Source organism: Dendropsophus ebraccatus, chromosome 13 (genome assembly GCF_027789765.1).
Source record: "Dendropsophus ebraccatus isolate aDenEbr1 chromosome 13, aDenEbr1.pat, whole genome shotgun sequence".
In the NCBI taxonomy this organism is placed as follows: domain Eukaryota; kingdom Metazoa; phylum Chordata; class Amphibia; order Anura; family Hylidae; genus Dendropsophus; species Dendropsophus ebraccatus.
The window spans coordinates 11,877,528-11,897,598 of record NC_091466.1 but is presented as its reverse complement, the minus strand read 5'-3'; the positions used below and the strand labels follow the sequence as shown (position 1 = coordinate 11,897,598).

The 20,071-nt window shown below is 45.9% G+C and overlaps 2 protein-coding genes across 2 annotated transcripts; both read left to right on the top strand.

Moving 5' to 3' along the window:
- Nucleotides 1–476: 476 nt before the first annotated feature.
- Nucleotides 477–3,811, top strand: LOC138770418 (olfactory receptor 5F1-like). The gene is made up of 3 exons (XM_069949521.1): nucleotides 477–540; nucleotides 2,486–2,547; nucleotides 2,846–3,811. Exons 1-3 carry the CDS (start codon nucleotides 477–479, stop codon nucleotides 3,809–3,811), a joined length of 1,092 nt encoding a protein of 363 aa, XP_069805622.1.
- A 7,309-nt stretch (nucleotides 3,812–11,120) lies between these two features.
- On the top strand, nucleotides 11,121–14,386 carry LOC138770416 (olfactory receptor 2G3-like). The gene is made up of 3 exons (XM_069949520.1): nucleotides 11,121–12,029; nucleotides 13,294–13,387; nucleotides 14,295–14,386. Exons 1-3 carry the CDS (start codon nucleotides 11,121–11,123, stop codon nucleotides 14,384–14,386), a joined length of 1,095 nt encoding a protein of 364 aa, XP_069805621.1.
- Nucleotides 14,387–20,071: the final 5,685 nt, after the last annotated feature.

Genomic DNA, 20,071 nt, shown 5'->3' with positions numbered 1-20,071 from the left:
GAAGATGCTCTTTATTTCTCAGCCTATCATCTTTCTTTTGCACACATTCCTTTCCACCACTCACAGGGTAGATAACACATTCCTTGTTACTTGGTGGGAGGAGGTGTAGCTTCAGTCTCAGGCTTATCCAGATTATCAGAGAGGACAGACACAAAAAGACAGTCCCTGCTGTAGTCAAGCCAGGGCCTGCTCCTGCCAGGACCAGGGCCGGATTAAAGGGAGGGTACTCGGGACACATGCCTCAGGGCCCCCACCAGCACGAACCCGGAAGCAGGGTTCCGGGTTCAGGCTGGTGCATCTATGGCTGCTCTGCCTCAAAGGAGCTGTCAAGCGCTGCAAGCGCTCTCCCGTGTCTAGCGTCCAATGGACACAGGAGAGCACTGTGCGCGCGTGCACAGCGCTCTCATGTGTCCAGTGGCCGCAGCTCCTGTGAGGCAGAGTGGCGCATGTCTTTTCTCTTAGGCGGGCCAGGCGCGATGACGTCATTTCATCGCGCCCCGCCTGCGGGAGAAGACCTGGCTAGTGCTGGAGCAAGGAAAGGTAAGTGGAGTGTTTTTTTTTTCTTTGTTTTTTTTTTTACCACCATCAATAGGTCGGGGGGGGGGGGAGTGAACTACAGCTACCAGGACACCACTGAAGGGAGGAAATACAGCTACCAGGACCCCACTGGGGGGGGGGAGGGAGACTATAGCTACCAGGACACCACTTGGAGGGGGGGGACTACAGCTACCAGGACACCACTGGAGGGGGGCGAGTGAACTACAACCACCAGGACATCACTGGGGGTGGGGACTACAGCTACCAGGACACCACTGGGAGGGGGGGGGGGGACTACAGCTACCAGGACACCACTGGGAGGGGGGGCGAGTGAACTACTACTACCAGGACAAAACTGGGGGGGGGGGACTACAGCTACCAGGACACCACTGGGAGGGGGGGGGGGAACTACAGCTACTAGGACACCACTGGGAGGGGGGGGACTACAGCTACCAGGACACCAATGGGGGGGGGGGGGGGGGGGGACTACAGCTACCAGGACACCACTGGGAGGGGGGGGACTACAGATACCAGGACACCACTGGGAAGGGGGGGGACTACAGCTACCAGGACACCACTGGGAGGGGGGGGGGGACTACAGCTACCAGGACACCACTGGGAGGGGGGGGGGGGCTACAGCTACCAGGACACCACTGGGAGGGGGGGGACTACAGCTACCAGGACACCACTGGGAGGGGGGGGGGGGGGGAACTACAGCTACTAGGACACCACTGGGAGGGGGGGGGGGACTACAGCTACCAGGACACCACTGGGAGGGGGGGGGGACTACAGCTACCAGGACACCACTGGGAGGGGGCGGACTACAGCTACCAGGACACCACTGGGGGGGGGGCAGTGAACTACAACTACCAGGACATCACTGGGGGTGGGGACTACAGCTACCAGGACACCACTGGGAGGGGCGGGGGGGCTACAGCTACCAGGACACCACTGGGAGGGGGGGGACTACAGCTACCAGGACACCAATGGGGGGGGGGGGGGGGGGGGGGGGGGGGACTACAGCTACCAGGACACCACTGGGAGGGGGGGGACTACAGATACCAGGACACCACTGGGAGGGGGGGGGACTACAGCTACCAGGACACCACTGGGAGGGGGGGACTACAGCTACCAGGACATACTATGGCTACTTTAAGCCATAATACACGGCTTCTCCCTAGCAAAATCCCCCCCATTAACTGATCGATGTCTTTCCACATGTTCAACAATCATTGGCCACCGGCCGTGCATCGCTGCGTTTAATAGTGATGTGCGACCGATGGCTGATCCAGCCTTATAATAGGCTCTGTAAGCGAGCGCCTATCTAGCAGAATGGCGCTACTTACCCAGGATATCAGGCCGTGTAATATGGCCCTAACACAGTGGGTAAAAGCACAGAGAAAGTGCTGGGTTCTCACATTGCGTTATTAACACGAACACAATGTGAGAACACACCCTGATACTCTTCCTCTGCACTGCAGCCTCTAGTGACCATCACATGCATAACAGAGGAGGATGCTGAGCCACACAGCCAGGAGCGAGGAGAGGTCTGTGCTAAGTCGCCTACAGTAAGCTGCCATTTGTATAGATCGCTGTATAGTTGTTGTTTTTCGGGGAGGGATGGGGGGCCTCCAACAAATATGTCGCCCGGGGCCTCCACCAACCTTAATCCGGCCCTGGACCCTCATCCGGGACCAAATTCAGTTCAGAGACAGTTAAGTTAGTGAGTAGGTCAGAGACACGTGTATGCAGCTGCAGCTAGAGACAACCAGTTCTTTCAGTATTCCTACTCCATTCAGTATTCTTCCTATACCTACTATGCAGTGCTAAACACTACAAATGGAGAAGAGTCTGGGAAAATGCTAACTTTGTCACCCACCTTTTCTGTATAGCTGGAGTTCACACTTTACTTTTCTCTTTCCAAATACTTTCTTTTTTCTTAACTTAGAAAATTATAACACCATTGAGAAACTACGTAAATCCTTGGAGTTCTTAATTAAGACGGGAATTGTAAGTTGCAAAGATCTTGTTATCAGGTCTCGAATACTGTAGGGAATGCCAGAGAGGAGACTATATAACCTTCATGACCGAGCCCTCCTACCTCTAGTAGAAATCCAGCCAGGTGTTATAAGACAGAAAGCATCCGCTGGTTATTAGTTATATCCTATATATTCTCGCTCTTCAAAGTATCTCCTCTATCTGACCAACAAGAAGCCAATCGGTAAAAAAAAAAAATTGTGGTTTTTCACTGTTCAGTCATGGTCACTTGTGTATTAGTTTGGTAAGTTCTCATCCTTTCTCCGACCAGACAATGGTCATGTATGTTGTGGACAATGAGAACCAAACATCTGTGAAAGTTTTCATCCTTCTCGGCCTATCCAATGTTTTTGCACTCCGGATTGTCTACTCTCTTCTTTTTCTAGTCCTTTATATAATCACATTATGCATGAATCTTCTCCTGGTTGTTGTGGTCAGAAGTGATCATAAACTCCGGACCCCCATGTACTTCTTCCTCAGTAATCTCTCCGTCATTGACATCTGCTTTTCGTCATCCGTGGTGCCCAAAATACTGGCAAATACCCTTTCGGAGAACAGAAGCCTTTCCTTCTTGGGATGTGCCACCCAGTTATATGTCCACCTGGCTCTTGGAGCTACAGAGTGCTTACTATTGGCCGTGATGTCCTATGATCGATATATCGCCATCTGCAAACCCTTACAATATAGCATTATAATGAGCGAGCGGACCTGCCTACGTCTGGCCATTGGATGTTGGGTGGTGAGCTTTGTAAATTCGGTCATTCTGACAGTGTTCACCTTCAAGCTATCCTACTGTGGGGCCAACCATGTCAACCACTTCTTCTGTGAGATGCCCTTCATCCTCCGGCTCTCTTGCCAAGACTTTTGGTTTAGTGAAGTGGTAGAATACATCTCAGCCGCGTTGATTGCAGTAGGTTCCTTCTCATTGATACTTCTGTCGTACTTCCGTATCACTTTGTCCATCTTAAGTATTCGCGCTGCCAACCAGAGACACAAGGCCTTTTCCACCTGCGCCTCCCACCTAACAGTGGTGTCTATGTTCTTCGGCACTGTACTATTCATGCACCTCCGTCCTCCGTCCCACTATTCCCCAGACCAGGACAGAGTTCTGGCCATACTCTATACAGTGGTAACACCCGTGCTCAACCCCATTATCTACAGTGTAAGAAATAAGGATATCAAGGACTCTTTACAAAGGACCATAAACGTTATGTTCAAAAAGTTTTTGCATTTTTGAATCTTTTTACATTTCTGATCCTATTTTTTCAATAGTTTTTAGATATTAGATTAGATTTGTTGAAACCCATTGGCAGCTTATATTTTCTGCTCTTCTGTCATTCACATGTAGGGGAGCTGGGTATCAGCACCCCACTGATCTGGCATTGATCACCTATACTGAGGATAGGCCATCAATTGGTTTTGCCTTGAAAAATCATTTTACATAGTCTTTGTTTGAAAAAAGTTAGGGCCCTATTACACAGAGCAATAATCCGCCGAATCGGGTAGATTTGGCCCATTATCGCTCTGTGTAAGAGACAGGTGTGGACCTAAAATCGTCGGGCTCCAGTAATTGGGCAGTAAGGGCTGCATGTACATTGTTAGTAATGTCCATGCAGACCTTGCCCAAACACCTGATAATTAACTTCTCCCCACAGCAGTCCCTGCCTGTGATTGGCTGTGCAACCTGTCAGGTGACAGGCCGCTCAGATGCTGCCATCGTCAGGACCGGGAAGCTGTGGAGCACAGGAGAGAAGACCGGGAGCAGAGAGAGGTAACGTATCAAGTGTTTGGGCAAGGTCTTCATGAACATCGCTAATGATGTCCATGCAGCCCTACTGCCCAATTATTGGGCCATCTAATAGCTCCAGTAAACAAGTGCCAATCTAGCAGATTGGTTTACTAAAAAGGTCGGGCTGTAGTCGGCCCATGTAATAGGACCCTTAGTTTCATAAGGATGTGGCTTAGTTTGGGCCTTAAAGGGATTATCCAGCATTAGAAAAGCATGGCCTCCAGGTCAGGTGTGGTGTTCAATTAAACTCCATTCACTTCAATGGAACCGAGTTGCAAAACCTACACCCAAACTGGAGACAAGAGTGGTGCTATCTCAGAAAGAAAGCGGTCATGTTTTTCTAATGCTGAACAATCCCCTGAGGCTATGTTCCCACACAGTATTTTTGCTCAGTATTTTGGTCAGTATTTTATTTAACCAAAACCAGGAGTGGTTTAAAAACACAGAAGGGCTATGTTCACACATTGTTGAAATCGAGTGGTCGTCATTTAATGGCAAATAACAGCTTAAAATGTTTAAAAATAGCAAATAATTTGTCATTAAATGACGGCCATCCACTTAATTTCAACATTGTGGGAATATAGTCCTAGGCCATGTTTAACCCATGGCATCGGACGTGTCAAACAACGGCCGATGTCTCACATGTTCACCCGGCCGATACCGCAGTACTGGCCGGGTGAACTTCACTTCATTTTAATTGGAATGTGGGCACATTCAGATGTGTCCGCACTTCAATTAGTCATAGAGCACAATGTAAAGTACGGCCATGAGCTGTACTTTACATTGTGTGCAGAGGCTATTTTGTGCGGCCGCTGTTCACTGAATAATGGCCACACAAAATAGAACTGTCAGTTTTTCTGTGCGGCTGCATAGAACACCAGCTGTAGTGTATACAGAGTGTATACACTATGGCCGGTGTTCTATACACTACAATGTAATCGCACACTGTCAATAAACAGCGGCCATTGTTGCACCTTGCAATAACAGCCGTTGTTTATTGTAAAAATACAGTGTGATAACATGGCCTTAAAGGGAATCTATCATCATACAAATGCAATCTAATCTATCAGCATGATGTTATAGAGCAGAAGGAGCTGAGCGGATTGATATATATCTTTGTGGGGGACAAATTTATATAATTTGTTGATGGAAATCCCTGCTCTTTCTATTCTTAGGAGTCCAGTGGGCAGGACTCCTCTACATAGAGAGATCATAGATTTCAATCAATAAATAACAAGTTATACTGAATCTTTACCCACAATGATATATATCAATCTGCTCGGTTCTTCCTGCTCTATAACATGATGATGATAGATGAGATTGCATTTGCATGATGTTAGATTCCCTTTAAGGACGCAACAAATGTTTTATATTTTGTATAAGAATATGGCTGGGGCAAATTTGCCCCATTTCCGTGGCCTGCATGAGGTGCACACATTGATAAGTGTGCCCCAAAGTGTATGGGCACTTTAACAGTTTGTTTTGCCAGTGTAGTAGGAGGTGGGATTAATAGTTTGTTTTTTGCGGGATTAGTGGTACTTTTTAATGTATTATAGGATGTACGCCATAACAAAGCAAAAATATTTTTGTCGAGAAGTGAAAAAAAAAAAAAAAAAAGTATATTCTGCAATATTGTGGAGGTTTTGTTTTTACAATGTTTACTCTGCCGTAAAAAAATGACACGTTATTGGTATTCTAGTCAGTATGACCGGCCATACCAAATGCATAGAGTTTTTGTCATAGAGCAGCTTTAATCTCATATTCCGGGATCTGATTGATTGCTATCTCCCTTGTCGCTCCTCCCCACCCCGGCAGGCAGGCACACCTATAGTATAGATAGTCCCCACCAGTTTAGGTAGTTGCCCCCACAGTAGGCACGCATGTTCTCAGGTGAAATGTTCATCCAATCATGGTGTCTGATACTGACCCCTAGGACAGAAAGGGCAGGTGTTTCCCTCCATGACCTTTTAATCAATACCTCCAAAGCTGCATAGTTTCCTACTATTACCACCACACTGGTAATGCCATTATACTCCTAACAAAGAGAACACACTATACAAAGACCAAAAGTATCCCCCATACAGTGACATATAAAGCTAGATAAGAACTGTATACGGGCTCTGCAGCCCATATTAATAGTAATGACTGCTACATCCAGTGACTCACAGGGGGCGCTTTCTCTAATCAGAGGCATTTTCTTCCTTTTCCTTCCATCTGGCTTTGACCACAATAACAATTTCCCCCGTCCATGACTTGTATCTGCAGAATCTTTCGGATAAACATTATTGGACATGCACTTTTCCCGCATTATCATAGATTTGCCCCACCTATGGTGCCAAGATGGTAATAATGTCCCTATTGGTATATAGGAGTGCCCCAGTAAGCATTTCCCCCAGTAGGCAGGTTCCCTCCCAAAAGACAGATACATGCAACAAGTAGGTAACTTCCCCACAGAAGGTATATAGGTGCTCCCCAGTAGATAGTTGCCCCTGCTGTACAGAAAATAAGTACCCCCTAGTAGGTATATTAGAACCTCTAATCGGTAGTTGCTCCCAGTAGGTAGATAGGTGTCTACAGGAGGTAGATAAGTGCCCCTAGAAGGTAGTTGCACCCCTGTAGGTTTATATGTGTCCTAATTGGGTAGCTGGGTGTCCGAGTAGGTAGACAGGTGCACCCAGGTAGGTAGGTAGATAGGTGCTCTCCAGTAGATAGTTGCCACCACTGTACATAAAATAAGTACCCCTTAATAGGTATATAAGAACCTCTAATAGGTAGTTGCTCCCAGTAGATAGATCGATACCCCCAGGAGGTAGATAAGTGCCCCTAGAAGGTAGTAGCCCCCCTGTAGGCTTATATGTGCCCCAATTGGGCAGATGGGCGCCCCCGGTAGGTATATAGGTGCCCCAGCAGGTAGATAGGTGCCCCCACTGTACATAAAATAAGTACCCCCTAGTAGGTATATTAGAACCTCTAATAGGTAGTTGCTCCCAGTAGATAGATCGATACCCCCAGGAGGTAGATAAGTGCCCCTAGAAGGTACTTGCCCCCCTGTAGGCTTATATGTGCCCCAATTGGGTAGATGGGTGCCACAGGTAGGTAAATAGGTGCCCCAGCAGGTAGATAGGTGCCCACCAGTAGTCAAATAGCCCGCCCCCCTCTCCCCGGTAGGTAGTGGGGCCCTAGGCGGGTGCCTACCCTTTGCCCCAGCCCTTCTTTCTTTGATCGGTTATGTCTATCTTCTCTACTTTGGAGTTTGAAAGAATATGTCAGTATGATCCAACCAGTAGAAGAGCGATCCCTCTTCTTTGCCCAGTGTTTAATGCTCCACCGCCCAACATCAGACTCCTATTTATGGACCAGTGGAAACATGACACAAATAGCTCCAGGACACTAGAGAGATGGTACCATCACTGCGACACTCTCTAGACACGGTCATCAAGTAACTACTTCAAAATGATGTCCCTACTTACCTATGATGTCAGGAGAGATGTTACATCATATGTAGTTCCCGTTCCCTGTTGTATGGTGGACACCGTGGTACAGTGTATTCTGATTACTAGAAACCAAATATCATAAATTCATCATAAATCTTCCTGTCTTTCTACTAAGGGACAAGATTTTTTGGTATTGAAGGGAATTTCCCCTTCTGATCGGAGGGACCGCAGAGAACTGTTCCCTCTATACTTCCTACTAGACTCGGCTCCATACATTCAGTAGGTCTTTATACTTAGTATGGCAACTGTTAAATTCAATGGGAGCTGCTGTATTATGAGGTGCCGATAGCATATAGCTGGGCCTGAGAGGAAAAGAAGAGGCTGCAGTATCAGCCCAACAGTCCATTCCAGTGCTTCCCAACCTTTTCCACCTCGGGGCACCCCTTGGGAAAAAAAATTTCCTCGGGGCACCCCTAAATGATGCTCTACAAAATAAGAAAACCGTCATACAGTGACTCACAGGTGACGTCTTCTTTGATCTGAGACGTCACTTTCCCTTTTTCTCTCCATCTGGCCCAGACCTCCATGATGATTCCTTCCAGATACGTTTCATCTTTTCAGAACCTGCGAGACAAACAATTTAGGCTCCGCACATTTCTAGCAACTTCCTTTCCTTTCTCCCTCCTGTCGGCTCCCAAAGTAACTGCGCTGTTTGGTGTTATGTGCAGTAAAGCGAGTAGGAATGTGGAATGCCCCCTGTATGTAGGATCCCCTGCTGTGATGAACTAATAATGCCCCCAGAGGTGCCCCCCATGAACTAATAATGCCCCCAGATGTGCCCCCATGAACTAATAATGCTCCCAGAGGTGCCCCCCATGAACTAATAATGCCCCCAGAGGTGCCCCCATGAGCTAATAATTCCCCCAGGGGTGCCCCCATGAGCTAATAATGCCCCCAGAGGTGCCCCCATGAACTAATAATGCCCCCAGATGTGCCCCCATGAGCTAGAAATGCCCCCAGAGGTGCCCCCATGAACTAATAATGCCCCCAGAGGTGTCCCCATGAACTAATAATGCCCCCAGATGTGCCCCCATGAACTAATAATGCCGCCAGAGGTGTCCCCATGAACTAATAATGCCCCCAGATGTGCCCCCATGTAGGCTTATATGTGCCCCAATTGGGTAGATGGGTGCCCCAGGTAGGTAAATAGGTGCCCCAGCAGGTAGATAGGTGCCCACCAGTAGTCAAATAGCCCCCCCCCCTCCCCCCGGTAGGTAGTGGCGCCCTAGGCGGGTGCCTACCCTTATTATCTATTCAGTCTCCTTCCCCCAGTTCTGAGCTGCTGCTTTCTGCTGAAAAGACAAAAATCTGTGTGTGAGCATTTCTTTCTGTCTCTCCCTCCTCCCCCCTCCCTTCTGAGATGGCTGATGTAAACAAGTCCCTGGCAGGCTTTATTTGCAACATTGTAGCTTCTTTGTAATGCTGGGAGGGATAATCACAGCAAGTTCATCAGCAATTGACCTCAAATTATCCCTCACAGCATGACATAAAACCTACAATGTTGCAGATAGCCTGCCAGGGACTTGTTCACATTAGCCGTCTCAGAAGGGAGGGGGAGACAGAGAGAAAAGCTCACACACAGTTTGTGTTTTCAGCAGAAAGCAGCAGCTAAAAAATGAGGGAAGGAGACTGAATAGATAACAAGTAGAGATCAGCGAACCGGGTTCGGGTTCGAGTCCAGCCGAACCGGAACGATCGGTATTTGATTAGCGCTGGCTGCTGAAGTTGGATAAAGCCCTAAGGCTATGTGGAAATCATGGATATAGTCATTGGCTGTATCCATGTTTTCCAGACAACCTTAGAGCTTTATCAGTTCAATGCTCTCTTTACCTTCACAGAGGAATTTACAAAACTGTATAACTTTCTGTCTTCAGTTAATATGAAAAAAAATCTTTTTTCTCCGGAGTACTCAGTCAATATCTTTTTTTTTTTTTTACATCTGTATGTTCTGTGAGGACACGTATATACTCCACTCTTAAAATGTCTCCACTTTAATATTAGAAGTTGTCCAGGTTCCTTCTGCACCGTCAGCCGTATTCTCGGAGGATCTGGGTAACAAGTCTCGATGGGCAGGTACATGGTAATTGGTGCGGGGGATGGGGAATATACAAAGCACTTTCCATTGTTAAGTTCACGAGACGTGAGTAATTCTTCAGGGGGCCACAAGGCTGATGTCTTTATATTTAGTAATGATAAGGTCGCCTCGTACCTCACACCCTGTGTGATCGAGGATACAGGGATGATCAGACGATCGCTGGATTTAGTCTTTATTTTACAGCAGTCATTTATTTTATAGAGACTTTTTTTTCCTTTAATAACATTTTGCATGATAAATAATATTCTGGGACTTTTCAGTATCCAAAAACTTTTTTTTTTTTAATTACAGAAAATATATATTTTTTAACACTTAAAGGAAAATGACCTAGTGTTTAAATCAAGTTTGTATGTTGAACATATATTTTAAGAATTTTTGGTGATTTTATTTTCTGACTTTTCATTTCAGGATTTGTATATTATAAAGTAATCCTGATCTCTTGCAGTTTCCATTCTGGCCACTAAGTCGATCCATAGGCTGACACTTCTATTCTGTATAGATCATGTTTCAGTAGTGTCCTCCCTATTACAATACAGTATTACAATGTAGATAAATAACAGACAATTACAACATGTACGACAATAAGATATGTTCACAGCTCAGCCTTCCCCTCCGTGCACAATGATCTCTGCGCAAGTCACAGAGCGTGTCTAGAAAACTCTCCCATAATGGTGAACAGGGTCTCCTCCACTCTATTCCTCCTATGCTTACTGTAATGCTTATATATAAATGCTGTTAAAGACAAGATGGCTGCCTCCATATTAATATACAAAAAATTTACAACAAAAAAATTAGGCCAGAGAATAGAAACATATTAAACAAAAATTTTTAAAAAAAGTGTTTTATTTTATTATAATCCCTAAAAAAAAAAAAAAAAAATTCTTGGCGACACATTCACTATTCTAATGCCACTCCCTGAGTGTAAAAAGAGGCTCATTGTTCAGTATGGGCGATTTATCGATGTGTTTGTCGAGAGCTGTGCCTCAAAAATCTCAATTATTCAACATGTTTTTTTTTAGGTGTTTTTTGTTTTGTTTTTTTATAAACCAAATCGTAATAAAGTATTACGTTCTCAAACTTTCTAAGTCATATGATGCTTAATATCTGATTTTTATTAGACCAATTTTATTATTTTTTTTTTAAATATTGTTTAACGACAAGGAATGATATGGAAAACTCCACCCAGGCAGTGGTGAAGGAGTTCATCCTTTTAGGCCTTTCCGATGACTCGGGTCCACAGGTTGTTTTGGTCTTGGTGTTTTTCCTAATGTATATGGTCACCCTCTCGGGAAACGCTCTTCTGGTCGTCATCGTCAGGCTGAACTATCACCTTCAGACCCCCATGTACTTCTTTCTCAGTAATCTTTCTGTCATTGATATCTGCTTTTCTTCGACTGTAGTACCGAAACTTTTGTTGAACACGCTATCTCGGATGAGAAGTATCTCGTTTTTGGGGTGTGCAGCCCAACTGTTCTTCCATTTAGCCCTGGGGGTTATAGAGTGCATGATCCTCACTGTCATGGCCTTTGATAGGTATATCGCTATCTGTAAACCTTTACAATATAACAGCATCATGAACAAGAGGCTCTGCATGCAGCTCGCCACCATCTCCTGGGTCGTTGGGTTGGTAAACTCTACAATCCACACAGTGTTAACCTTTCGGCTGCCATTCTGTAGGTCCAACCTCATCGACCACTTTCTTTGTGAGGTTCCACCTCTCCTCCGACTCTCCTGTAGAGACGTTTGGGTCAATGAATTAGCTGAGTACATCGCAGCAGGTATCATTGCTATGGGTTCTTTTTTCTTGATACTCACATCCTACTTCTGCATCACCTTGACTTTGCTGGGAATCAAGTCCGTGAAGGAACGGATCAAGGCCTTCTCCACCTGTGCCAGCCATATTGCAGTGGTGCTCCTTTATTACGGCGCTATCATGATCATGCATTTACGTCCTAGATCCAGTTACTCACCGGAACAGGACAGAGGATTTTCTGTCATCTACTCAGTGGTAACTCCAATGCTTAACCCCATCATATACAGCATGAGGAATAAGGACATTAAAGGGGGGCTCCGAAAGGTGATGGCTATCACAATATATCCTAAACTTTTATTCTCTCCAGTCTGACACAGTGCCCTCTGCTGCCACCTCTGTCCATGTCAGGAACTGTCCAGAGCAGGAGAGCACATCCAAAAAAAAAAATTCAAGTTTAATATGACACCAGGTGTGCAACGTCTCGGCTACTAAGCCTTTTTCAAGTAGTATCACATGTGGAAGTGCTGTCTCCACTCTATAGTTTGGATTTGCTGCCAACCTGGCTCTGACTTGGTGAGACGCGCACCCATCATCTACCTATAAATAAAGCTGGGGTCGGAGTCGGTACATTTTTTTCCACTGCGACTCCTGCCAAAACTATCTCAGACTCCACAGCCCTGTTCTGATGTATAAAATGTTAATTTGTATTGTGTTTTTTAATATACAAAATGTAAAAAAAAAAAAGTTTTCCTTTTTTTTTTTTATTCTGAGTTTAGTAATGATTTTTAAAAAGTGGTTTGGGCAGATCAGACGGACAACTGAGCCTTATTCTCTACATCACAGTCTACAGATTGTACCCAGCAGCCTGGAGAAACCATATTTGCCAACATTATAGAATTTGTTCCAGGGACACTTTAGCGGTAAAAGGGGGTGTGGCTTATTGTAGGTGTGGTCTCAGTGGGGTATGGCCTATCATGGGTGTGGGTTCAAAATTTTCCAGTTAGAATTTAGTCAGAACAACACAAAAGGAGCATTGCACACCCCAGTCCCCACTATACAATACACCCCAGTTTCAGGTCCCCAGTATATTACACACACCACTCTGAGACTGAGGCTGAGACTACTACTATTACTACTACTATTCTACTGACTGTACATACTAGTAGTTTGTACCCATATGATGCAACTGCACTCCATATTATCATACTACTACCTCCTTCATCCTACTGCTCCTCCATCATCATCATCATCAAACTACTACCCCCTTCATCCACCTGCCCCTCCATCATCATATTACTACCCCTCTCATCCTCCTGCCCCTCCATTATGATACTACTTCCCCCTTCATCCTCCTCCTGTCCCTTCATCATCATCATCATACCTGTACCCCCTTCAGCATCCTCTTGTCCCTTCATCTATATTTAAAACAAAAAAAAGCTATACTTACCTCACCAGTATGGTTCCTCTAGTCCCCCAGGGACTCCTTTCCTGCTCTGCATGAGTGACATCACTCGCACTGGAAGGGGGTGGGGCATGGAGCTTCCTGGGACATACCCGGGACATGGTTTTACCGTGGCTGTCTCCTCAGAATCGGGACAGTCCCGGCAAAACTGCGACTGTTGGCAACTATGGAGAAACCAGTGTTAGCAGTGAGATAGTTGTCTGGTGGGTTCCTCCATATGGTAAATGTCCTCTAAGGTTACAGATGTTATGGAGCTTGGAGGTCACACCATCTGTTGAACAAATGGCAACAATTGGCTGTTGGTAAGTAGAGATTAACGCAACTGGAACATAAGGCATATAAAGAAGTTGGATGCAGCCCTAGGGAGTCCGATGTGACTCTCCAGCAGTCACAGCCCGCACAGCTCTGGGAGTTGTGACATCACCATGTTATCCAGGAAGTGACGACTCCCAGAGCTGTGAGGGCTGTGGCTGCTGGAGAGGATGATGGCAGGGGGACACTGAGGGACACAGGGCACTGGAGGGACACTGAGCATCCCCCTGCCATCATCCTCTCCAGCAGCCACAGCCCGCACAGCTCTGGGAGTCGGGTCGGGACATCACCATGTTATCCAGGAAGTGACATCACCATGTTATCCAGGAAGTGAAGCCTTGATGCAGTAGTTAGTGCAGGAAAAAGCACTTTATAAGCATTTCCCGTAATAAGTGTATATTGGTGATTTGTATAACTTTTGGGGGGCAATACAATACTTTAATAAAAATTTTCGCCGGACTTCTCCTTTAAGAAGCCTATTACACAGCTCGATAACTGAGGCCAGGGTTGCATGAAGATTATGAGATTATCTTTTAACATGCTGAAAGACCGAGATCAGCCGACAAGGGAGCAGTCATCCATCAGCTGACCGCTGCCTCTATTACACAAGGAAACGTCTGCCTGATTTGGCAGATAATCTCTCCCTGTAATACGGCCTATACAGAGCAATGACAGAGGGTGTCACCTTTGGCAGATCCTAAGACATTTCTAAAGTTACTGATTGCACCGGGTCTCACTCCTGAGATACATCCTGAGTGCACAGCAGTGTGCTTCACTCCCAGACCGGCAGAACATCCACATTGTTTGCTCTATAGGCTCTAATCAAGGAGTCAAATCTGACTCTGAAGGAGCCGAGAAGAGTGCGCTGTGCATTCCCCTGGCTGTAACTCAGCGGTCTCAGGAGTGAGGCCTGGGGCTACGAACTCTAGCTAGCTTATGGTGGAGAGCTACTTTGCATCCTTGAGATATTACAAAAGGTAAGTAATGTCTTTACCTTTAAGTATTTACAGCATTACAGGTAACGCCAAGTCCCCAAAGCTGTCGGATCACTTAGCTGGCTGTTACATATCACTAAACTAAGTTTAAGGCCCCCTTCACCTCTGCTGATGCACATCCAGAGCTGTTCAGAATTCTCAATGCCACCATAGGGTTCTATGGGGCATAATTCCAGGCAATTATAGGACATGTTCTATAATTTCTGGGCCTTTTTTTCTGGCATGGACACCCTTCAGGAAAATCCTAAAGTGTGTCCATGCCCCATAGAACCCTATAGGTCAGGAAATCTTTCCGGATTTCCAAATAAGAAATCTGTATATCTTCCTGAAGTATGAAGGGGGCCACACTATTAGAGCAGGCTGTGCCACTGGGACACAAATCATAACATATTAGCAGTTTTAATATTAAATTAAGTGTCAGTAAAAAGTAATAGAATTAAAAAAAAACTTAAAAAATGAATGAAGTAGAAAAATAGCTACAAAAAACTAAAAGTGATTGCTTAGTAATAATTGTGTATATATTACAGTATATAAAATTACAAAAATAAGCATACTAGATATCCACGTATCAGTAAGCAGGGATCTTGGGTCAATCAGGCTTGGCTTCGGCATCCCATGCTTTTCCTGGCGCTCTATTTAAAAGGGCAGCTCATGGCCACAGATACTTGTGAATGGTATTGGTTGCCTCATTAGCGTTTTCGTACCTTTGAACCATAAGGGGTTAAAACACTGCCATAGTCCATTATTAGTAGTTTTGGTAAAGTGACATTAAATACAGAATGCTATATGCATGAGATACAGGGGGTTATAGTATGTTACATGAAAGACAAAAAAGAAAAATAACAGCTGAGAACTGAACTGGCAGAGAGGAGCCGGACCCGCCCATGAGGGCCTACAGGTTACAAAGCACATAAACAACAAGTATCAGCAGAGAATAGGTAATGATCGCTCTGCAGCTCTAACCTCTCATCTATAATTGAGTTGGAAAATTCAAAAAATTACTACTGGGAATTAGGGAAAATGAGTTAAAAAACACATAAGGGGGAGGGGGGGTTCATTGTAGCAAGACATCAGAGTCGATATCTCGTCCATGGAGAGTGTTCTGCTTATTTCACAATGGTTTCTAGTTAGTAAAATATACACAATATTAACAATAATCGTCATTCCTTTATAGAGATTCCAATCCTCAAAAAATAAGTTGTTGAAATTAAATTTGAACTTGACACAACTTTAACTAGGTAGATGTAATTTTTGAGAATTTTATTACATATACAGTGGTACTTTGGTTTAACAGTAACTTGGATTGAGAGCGTTTTGCAAGAATTGTGACTTGGTGTAAGAGCATTGCTTTGGTGTAAGAGCTCCCTGTACTGGGTGGGAGAGGGGCATATTCTCTATAGTGGGGTCTACAGCCCTGTACTCTGACCCAGGAAGTCTCCCTCACCTTTCAAACCATAGCAGATCCACTTCAGGCTGGGGCTTGCATCAGGGGACAGGACTGTGGAGGTAATCATGTCATAGCTGTAACCCCTCTCTCCCCTGACAGAGTGCTGCATGTATGTGCCCACATCTGTCCTGCTCATTCCTTCATTCTGCCTGCAGTCTCTGTCAGCCCTTGTGTTTTCCATCCTCTCCATTCCTGCTATAATGTGCCTGCACTCACACTCAGCTATACACACTGCTGCTATAATGTGCCTACACTCACACTCAGCTATACACACTGCTGCTATAATGTGCCTGCGCTCACACTCAGCTATACACACTGCTGCTATAATGTGCCTGCACTTACACCCAGCTATACACACTGCTGCTATAATGTGCCTACACTCTCACTCAGCTATACACACTGCTGCTATAATGTGCCTGCACTCACACTCAGCTACACTACACTCAGATACACACTGTTGCATAGAAAAGTTTCTGTCACTGTCCTCCTGCACAGCTCTGTGATTCTCACTTTTGGTCCATGCTGAACCCAACCCCAGCCCTGCTTCTCTATTCTAGCCTGTTGTACTACGCTACTGCATTATGGGGATCTGCAGTTCCATCCTGTATCTACAATCTGCTGCTGTTTTATCAGGGTTATACAGTTACTATACATTATACACCACATGCTGATTGCTATACTGTACAGTAACTTATAATATCACATATTCTGCTTTTTCTAAATGTTTGTTTCATTTGTTCTACACACATGGGGTGTGGAACCAATTGTCTCCATTTCAGTGACTTCTTATAGGAAAATTTGCTTTGGTTTAAGAGTGATTTGGATTACAAGCGCCATCCCGGAACGAATTATACTCGTAATCCAAGACACCACTATATTCCTTAATTGCAGTCAAAGTTATTATCTATACACCTTTCTTCAAGGTTCTGGGCAATTTCATGAAAAAGGCCAAAGAAACACTTCGGAACATTTCACATCGTTCGTTCATTTGCTGGGATCAGATGGAGTAAACAATGATAGGAACGACTATTGCGCTGTGTAATATTATGGTGAACGATCTCAGGTCGCTCTTGTTTGCAGTCGTTTATTGTTGAAAATCGATTTGTCTTTTAGGACCCTAACTACTTCTATCTTAAGCACTATTCCTATTACCTAGCACTTCAGATTACATTTACTTTACATACTTTGCACTTTACATCTGTGCCAATTTAAAATTGCTGCAGTTTACATTTGGATTTGATGATGTCCTGATGAGACACAAAACCAGGGCAACGAAACACGTTGGGATCAGAATCTTTAGCTTTATTGTTTTTGAGAGTGTTGTGTTACATACCCAAAGTGACACCTTGCCGGTGTTGCTCACAGTACGTTACAGTATGGAGGCGTATCACGTACATTATCCTTCTTACAGTGTTTTTGCTATAAGTGCCAGTGTACGTCACCTTCATAGGAGATACAGTGAAGAGTGCACTACAATAATCTGGACCATATTACCAGATGGTGAACCAGTCTTTGCTATATGGTTGTCTAGAATTTTAATTTCAGTGAAAATAAAAAGTTATGTTTTAACAATGATGGTGCTGCTTCCCTCCTACTCGGAGAGGGACCTTGTGATGGCTCCTTCTCTGACTAATAGAAAAGCCTGCAGTCTCACCCCTCATACAGACAGCCTGTGAGTCCTGCTCCTCTCACTCCTCATACAGAAAGCCTGTGAGTCCTGCTCCTCTCACTCCTCATACAGACAGCCTGTGAGTCCTGCTCCTCTCACTCCTCATACAGAAAGCCTGTGAGTCCTGCTCCTCTCACTCCACATACAGAAAGCCTGTGAGTCCTGCTCCTCTCACTCCTCATACAGAAAGCCTGTGAGTCCTGCTCCTCTCACTCCTCATACAGAAAGCCTGTGAGTCCTGCTTCTCTCACCCCTCATACAGAAAGCCTGTGAGTCCTGCTCCTCTCACTCCTCATACAGAAAGCCTGCGAGTCCTGCTCCTCTCACTCCTCATACAGACAGCCTGTGAGTCCTGCTCCTCTCACTCTTCATACAGAAAGCCTGAGTCCTGCTCCTCTCACTCCTCATACAGAAAGCCTGTGAGTCCTGCTCCTCTCACTCCTCATACAGACAGCCTGTGAGTCCTGCTCCTCTCACTCCTCATACAGAAAGCCTGAGTCCTGCTCCTCTCACTCCTCATACAGAAAGCCTGCGAGTCCTGCTCCACTCACTCCTCATACAGACAGCCTGTGAGTCCTGCTCCTCTCACTCCTCATACAGACAGCCTGTGAGTCCTGCTCCTCTCACTCCTCATACAGAAAGCCTGTGAGTCCTGCTCCTCTCACTCCTCATACAGACAGCCTGTGAGTCCTGCTCCTCTCACTCCTCATACAGACAGCCTGTGAGTCCTGCTCCTCTCACTCCTCATACAGAAAGCCTGTGAGTCCTGCTCCTCTCACTCCTCATACAGAAAGCCTGTGAGTCCTGCTCCTCTCACTCCTCATACAGAAAGCCTGTGAGTCCTGCTCCTCTCACTCCTCATACAGAAAGCCTGTGAGTCCTGCTCCTCTAACTCCTCATACAGAAAGCCTGTGAGTCCTGCTCCTCTCACCCCTCATACAGAAAGCCTGTGAGTCCTGCATAGAGGGACCTGCTTCTCTCACCCCTTATACAGCCCGAGTCCTGCTTCTCTCACCCCTCATACAGAAAGCCTGTGAGTCCTGCTTCTCTCACTCCTCATACAGAAAGCCTGTGAGTCCTGCTCCTCTCACTCCTCATACAGAAAGCCTGTGAGTCCTGCTCCTCTAACTCCTCATACAGAAAGCCTGTGAGTCCTGCTTCTCTCATCCCTCATACAGAAAGCCTGTGAGTCTTGCATAGAGGGACCTGCTTCTGTCACCCCTCATACAGACAGCCTGTGAGTCCTGCTTCTCTCATCCCTCATACAGACAGCCTGTGAGTCCTGCTTCTCTCACCCCTCATACAGACAGCCTGTGAGTCCTGCATAGAGGGACCTGCTTCTGTCACCCCTCATACAGACAGCCTGTGAGTCCTGCATAGAGGGACCTGCTTCTATGCGTACGGTATGGCGGCTACAAGCCACCAGGGGGAGTTCACCAAAGCACTCTCATACAGCACAGCAGGAACAGTGTATTGTATGGTGGCTTCCGGCCACCAGGGGGAGCTCAACACAGCACACTCATACAGCACAGCGGCTTCCGGCCACCAGGGGGAGCTCAACACAGCACACTCATACAGTACAGCAGGAACAGTGTACCGTATAGCGGCTTCCGGCCACCAGGGAAGGTTCACCACAGCACATTCGCACAGCAGGGACAGAGTGTACAGTATGGCAGCTTCCAGCCACTAGGGGGAGCTCACCAGAGCACACTTGTACAGCACAGCTGGACCAGTGTACGGTATGGCAGCAGGTGACGGGATAAAGGCAGACTGTGTGCAGCTCTACATCTGGCAGTAGGGGGACAACAGAGAAGGAGTCAGGCGACAGGCCTCTTAAAGCCTTGCCTGCAAGCCGCAGAAGGGAACATCAAGGTTGGCGGCAGGTGATGGTCTCTATGTCCTGCATGCAGCTGCTCTGCAACAGACAGTGAACGTAGGGGCCAAAAAAGAAGCTGCATGCCCTGGTGTTCTGATCAGCAGGGCAAACAAAAACTTTGCTAGGTCGGACTTATATGTAGCAAAACCTCTACTTGGTCTTACTTACAAGGGATGTCTTATTTTTAGGGTAACAGGGTAGTAAACCAATGGTAAAAATGTATAGCCCAGAGGTTATAGCCAGTGCCATATCAGCCTCCAAATTCACAATCTACCAGGTTCCAGGTTCACATTGAGTCCGAGGCTAATGGAAGAAGCTGCACCAGCCGGAGGTCTGGACAGTCAGATGCTGAGCTACTGGAAAGCTACCGCCATGTCTGCTTGTTACCAAACTAAACACGCAAGATGGAAGGCAGTGCAAACTTTATTTAAGTCAGTGGAAACAAAGGAGGCAGAGATACAAACGTAATGCTAAGAGACGTCGGCTCAAGACAGCGACCATAACAAGCTCCGAGGTTTTATGAACATGAAGGAAGGAAGAGTCCACTTTCAGACTCCAATTTACATCCAGAATTATTCTACATAAAATAGATCCATCACTCTCTG

Bases quoted from the DNA above. Each gene is read 5' to 3' on its own strand.
- LOC138770418 (XM_069949521.1), top strand. From the start codon at position 477: ATGACGTCATTTCATCGCGCCCCGCCTGCGGGAGAAGACCTGGCTAGT. The intron at 541-2,485 runs GTAAGTGGAGTG...TTCTTAACTTAG, and splicing joins TAGTGCTGGAGCAAGGAAAG to AAAATTATAACACCATTGAG. The intron at 2,548-2,845 runs GTAAGTTGCAAA...TTCTCCGACCAG, and splicing joins TCTTAATTAAGACGGGAATT to ACAATGGTCATGTATGTTGT.
- LOC138770416 (XM_069949520.1), top strand. From the start codon at position 11,121: ATGGAAAACTCCACCCAGGCAGTGGTGAAGGAGTTCATCCTTTTAGGC. The intron at 12,030-13,293 runs GTGATGGCTATC...CTGTCTCCTCAG, and splicing joins TTAAAGGGGGGCTCCGAAAG to AATCGGGACAGTCCCGGCAA. The intron at 13,388-14,294 runs GTAAATGTCCTC...TTTGCTCTATAG, and splicing joins CTGGTGGGTTCCTCCATATG to GCTCTAATCAAGGAGTCAAA.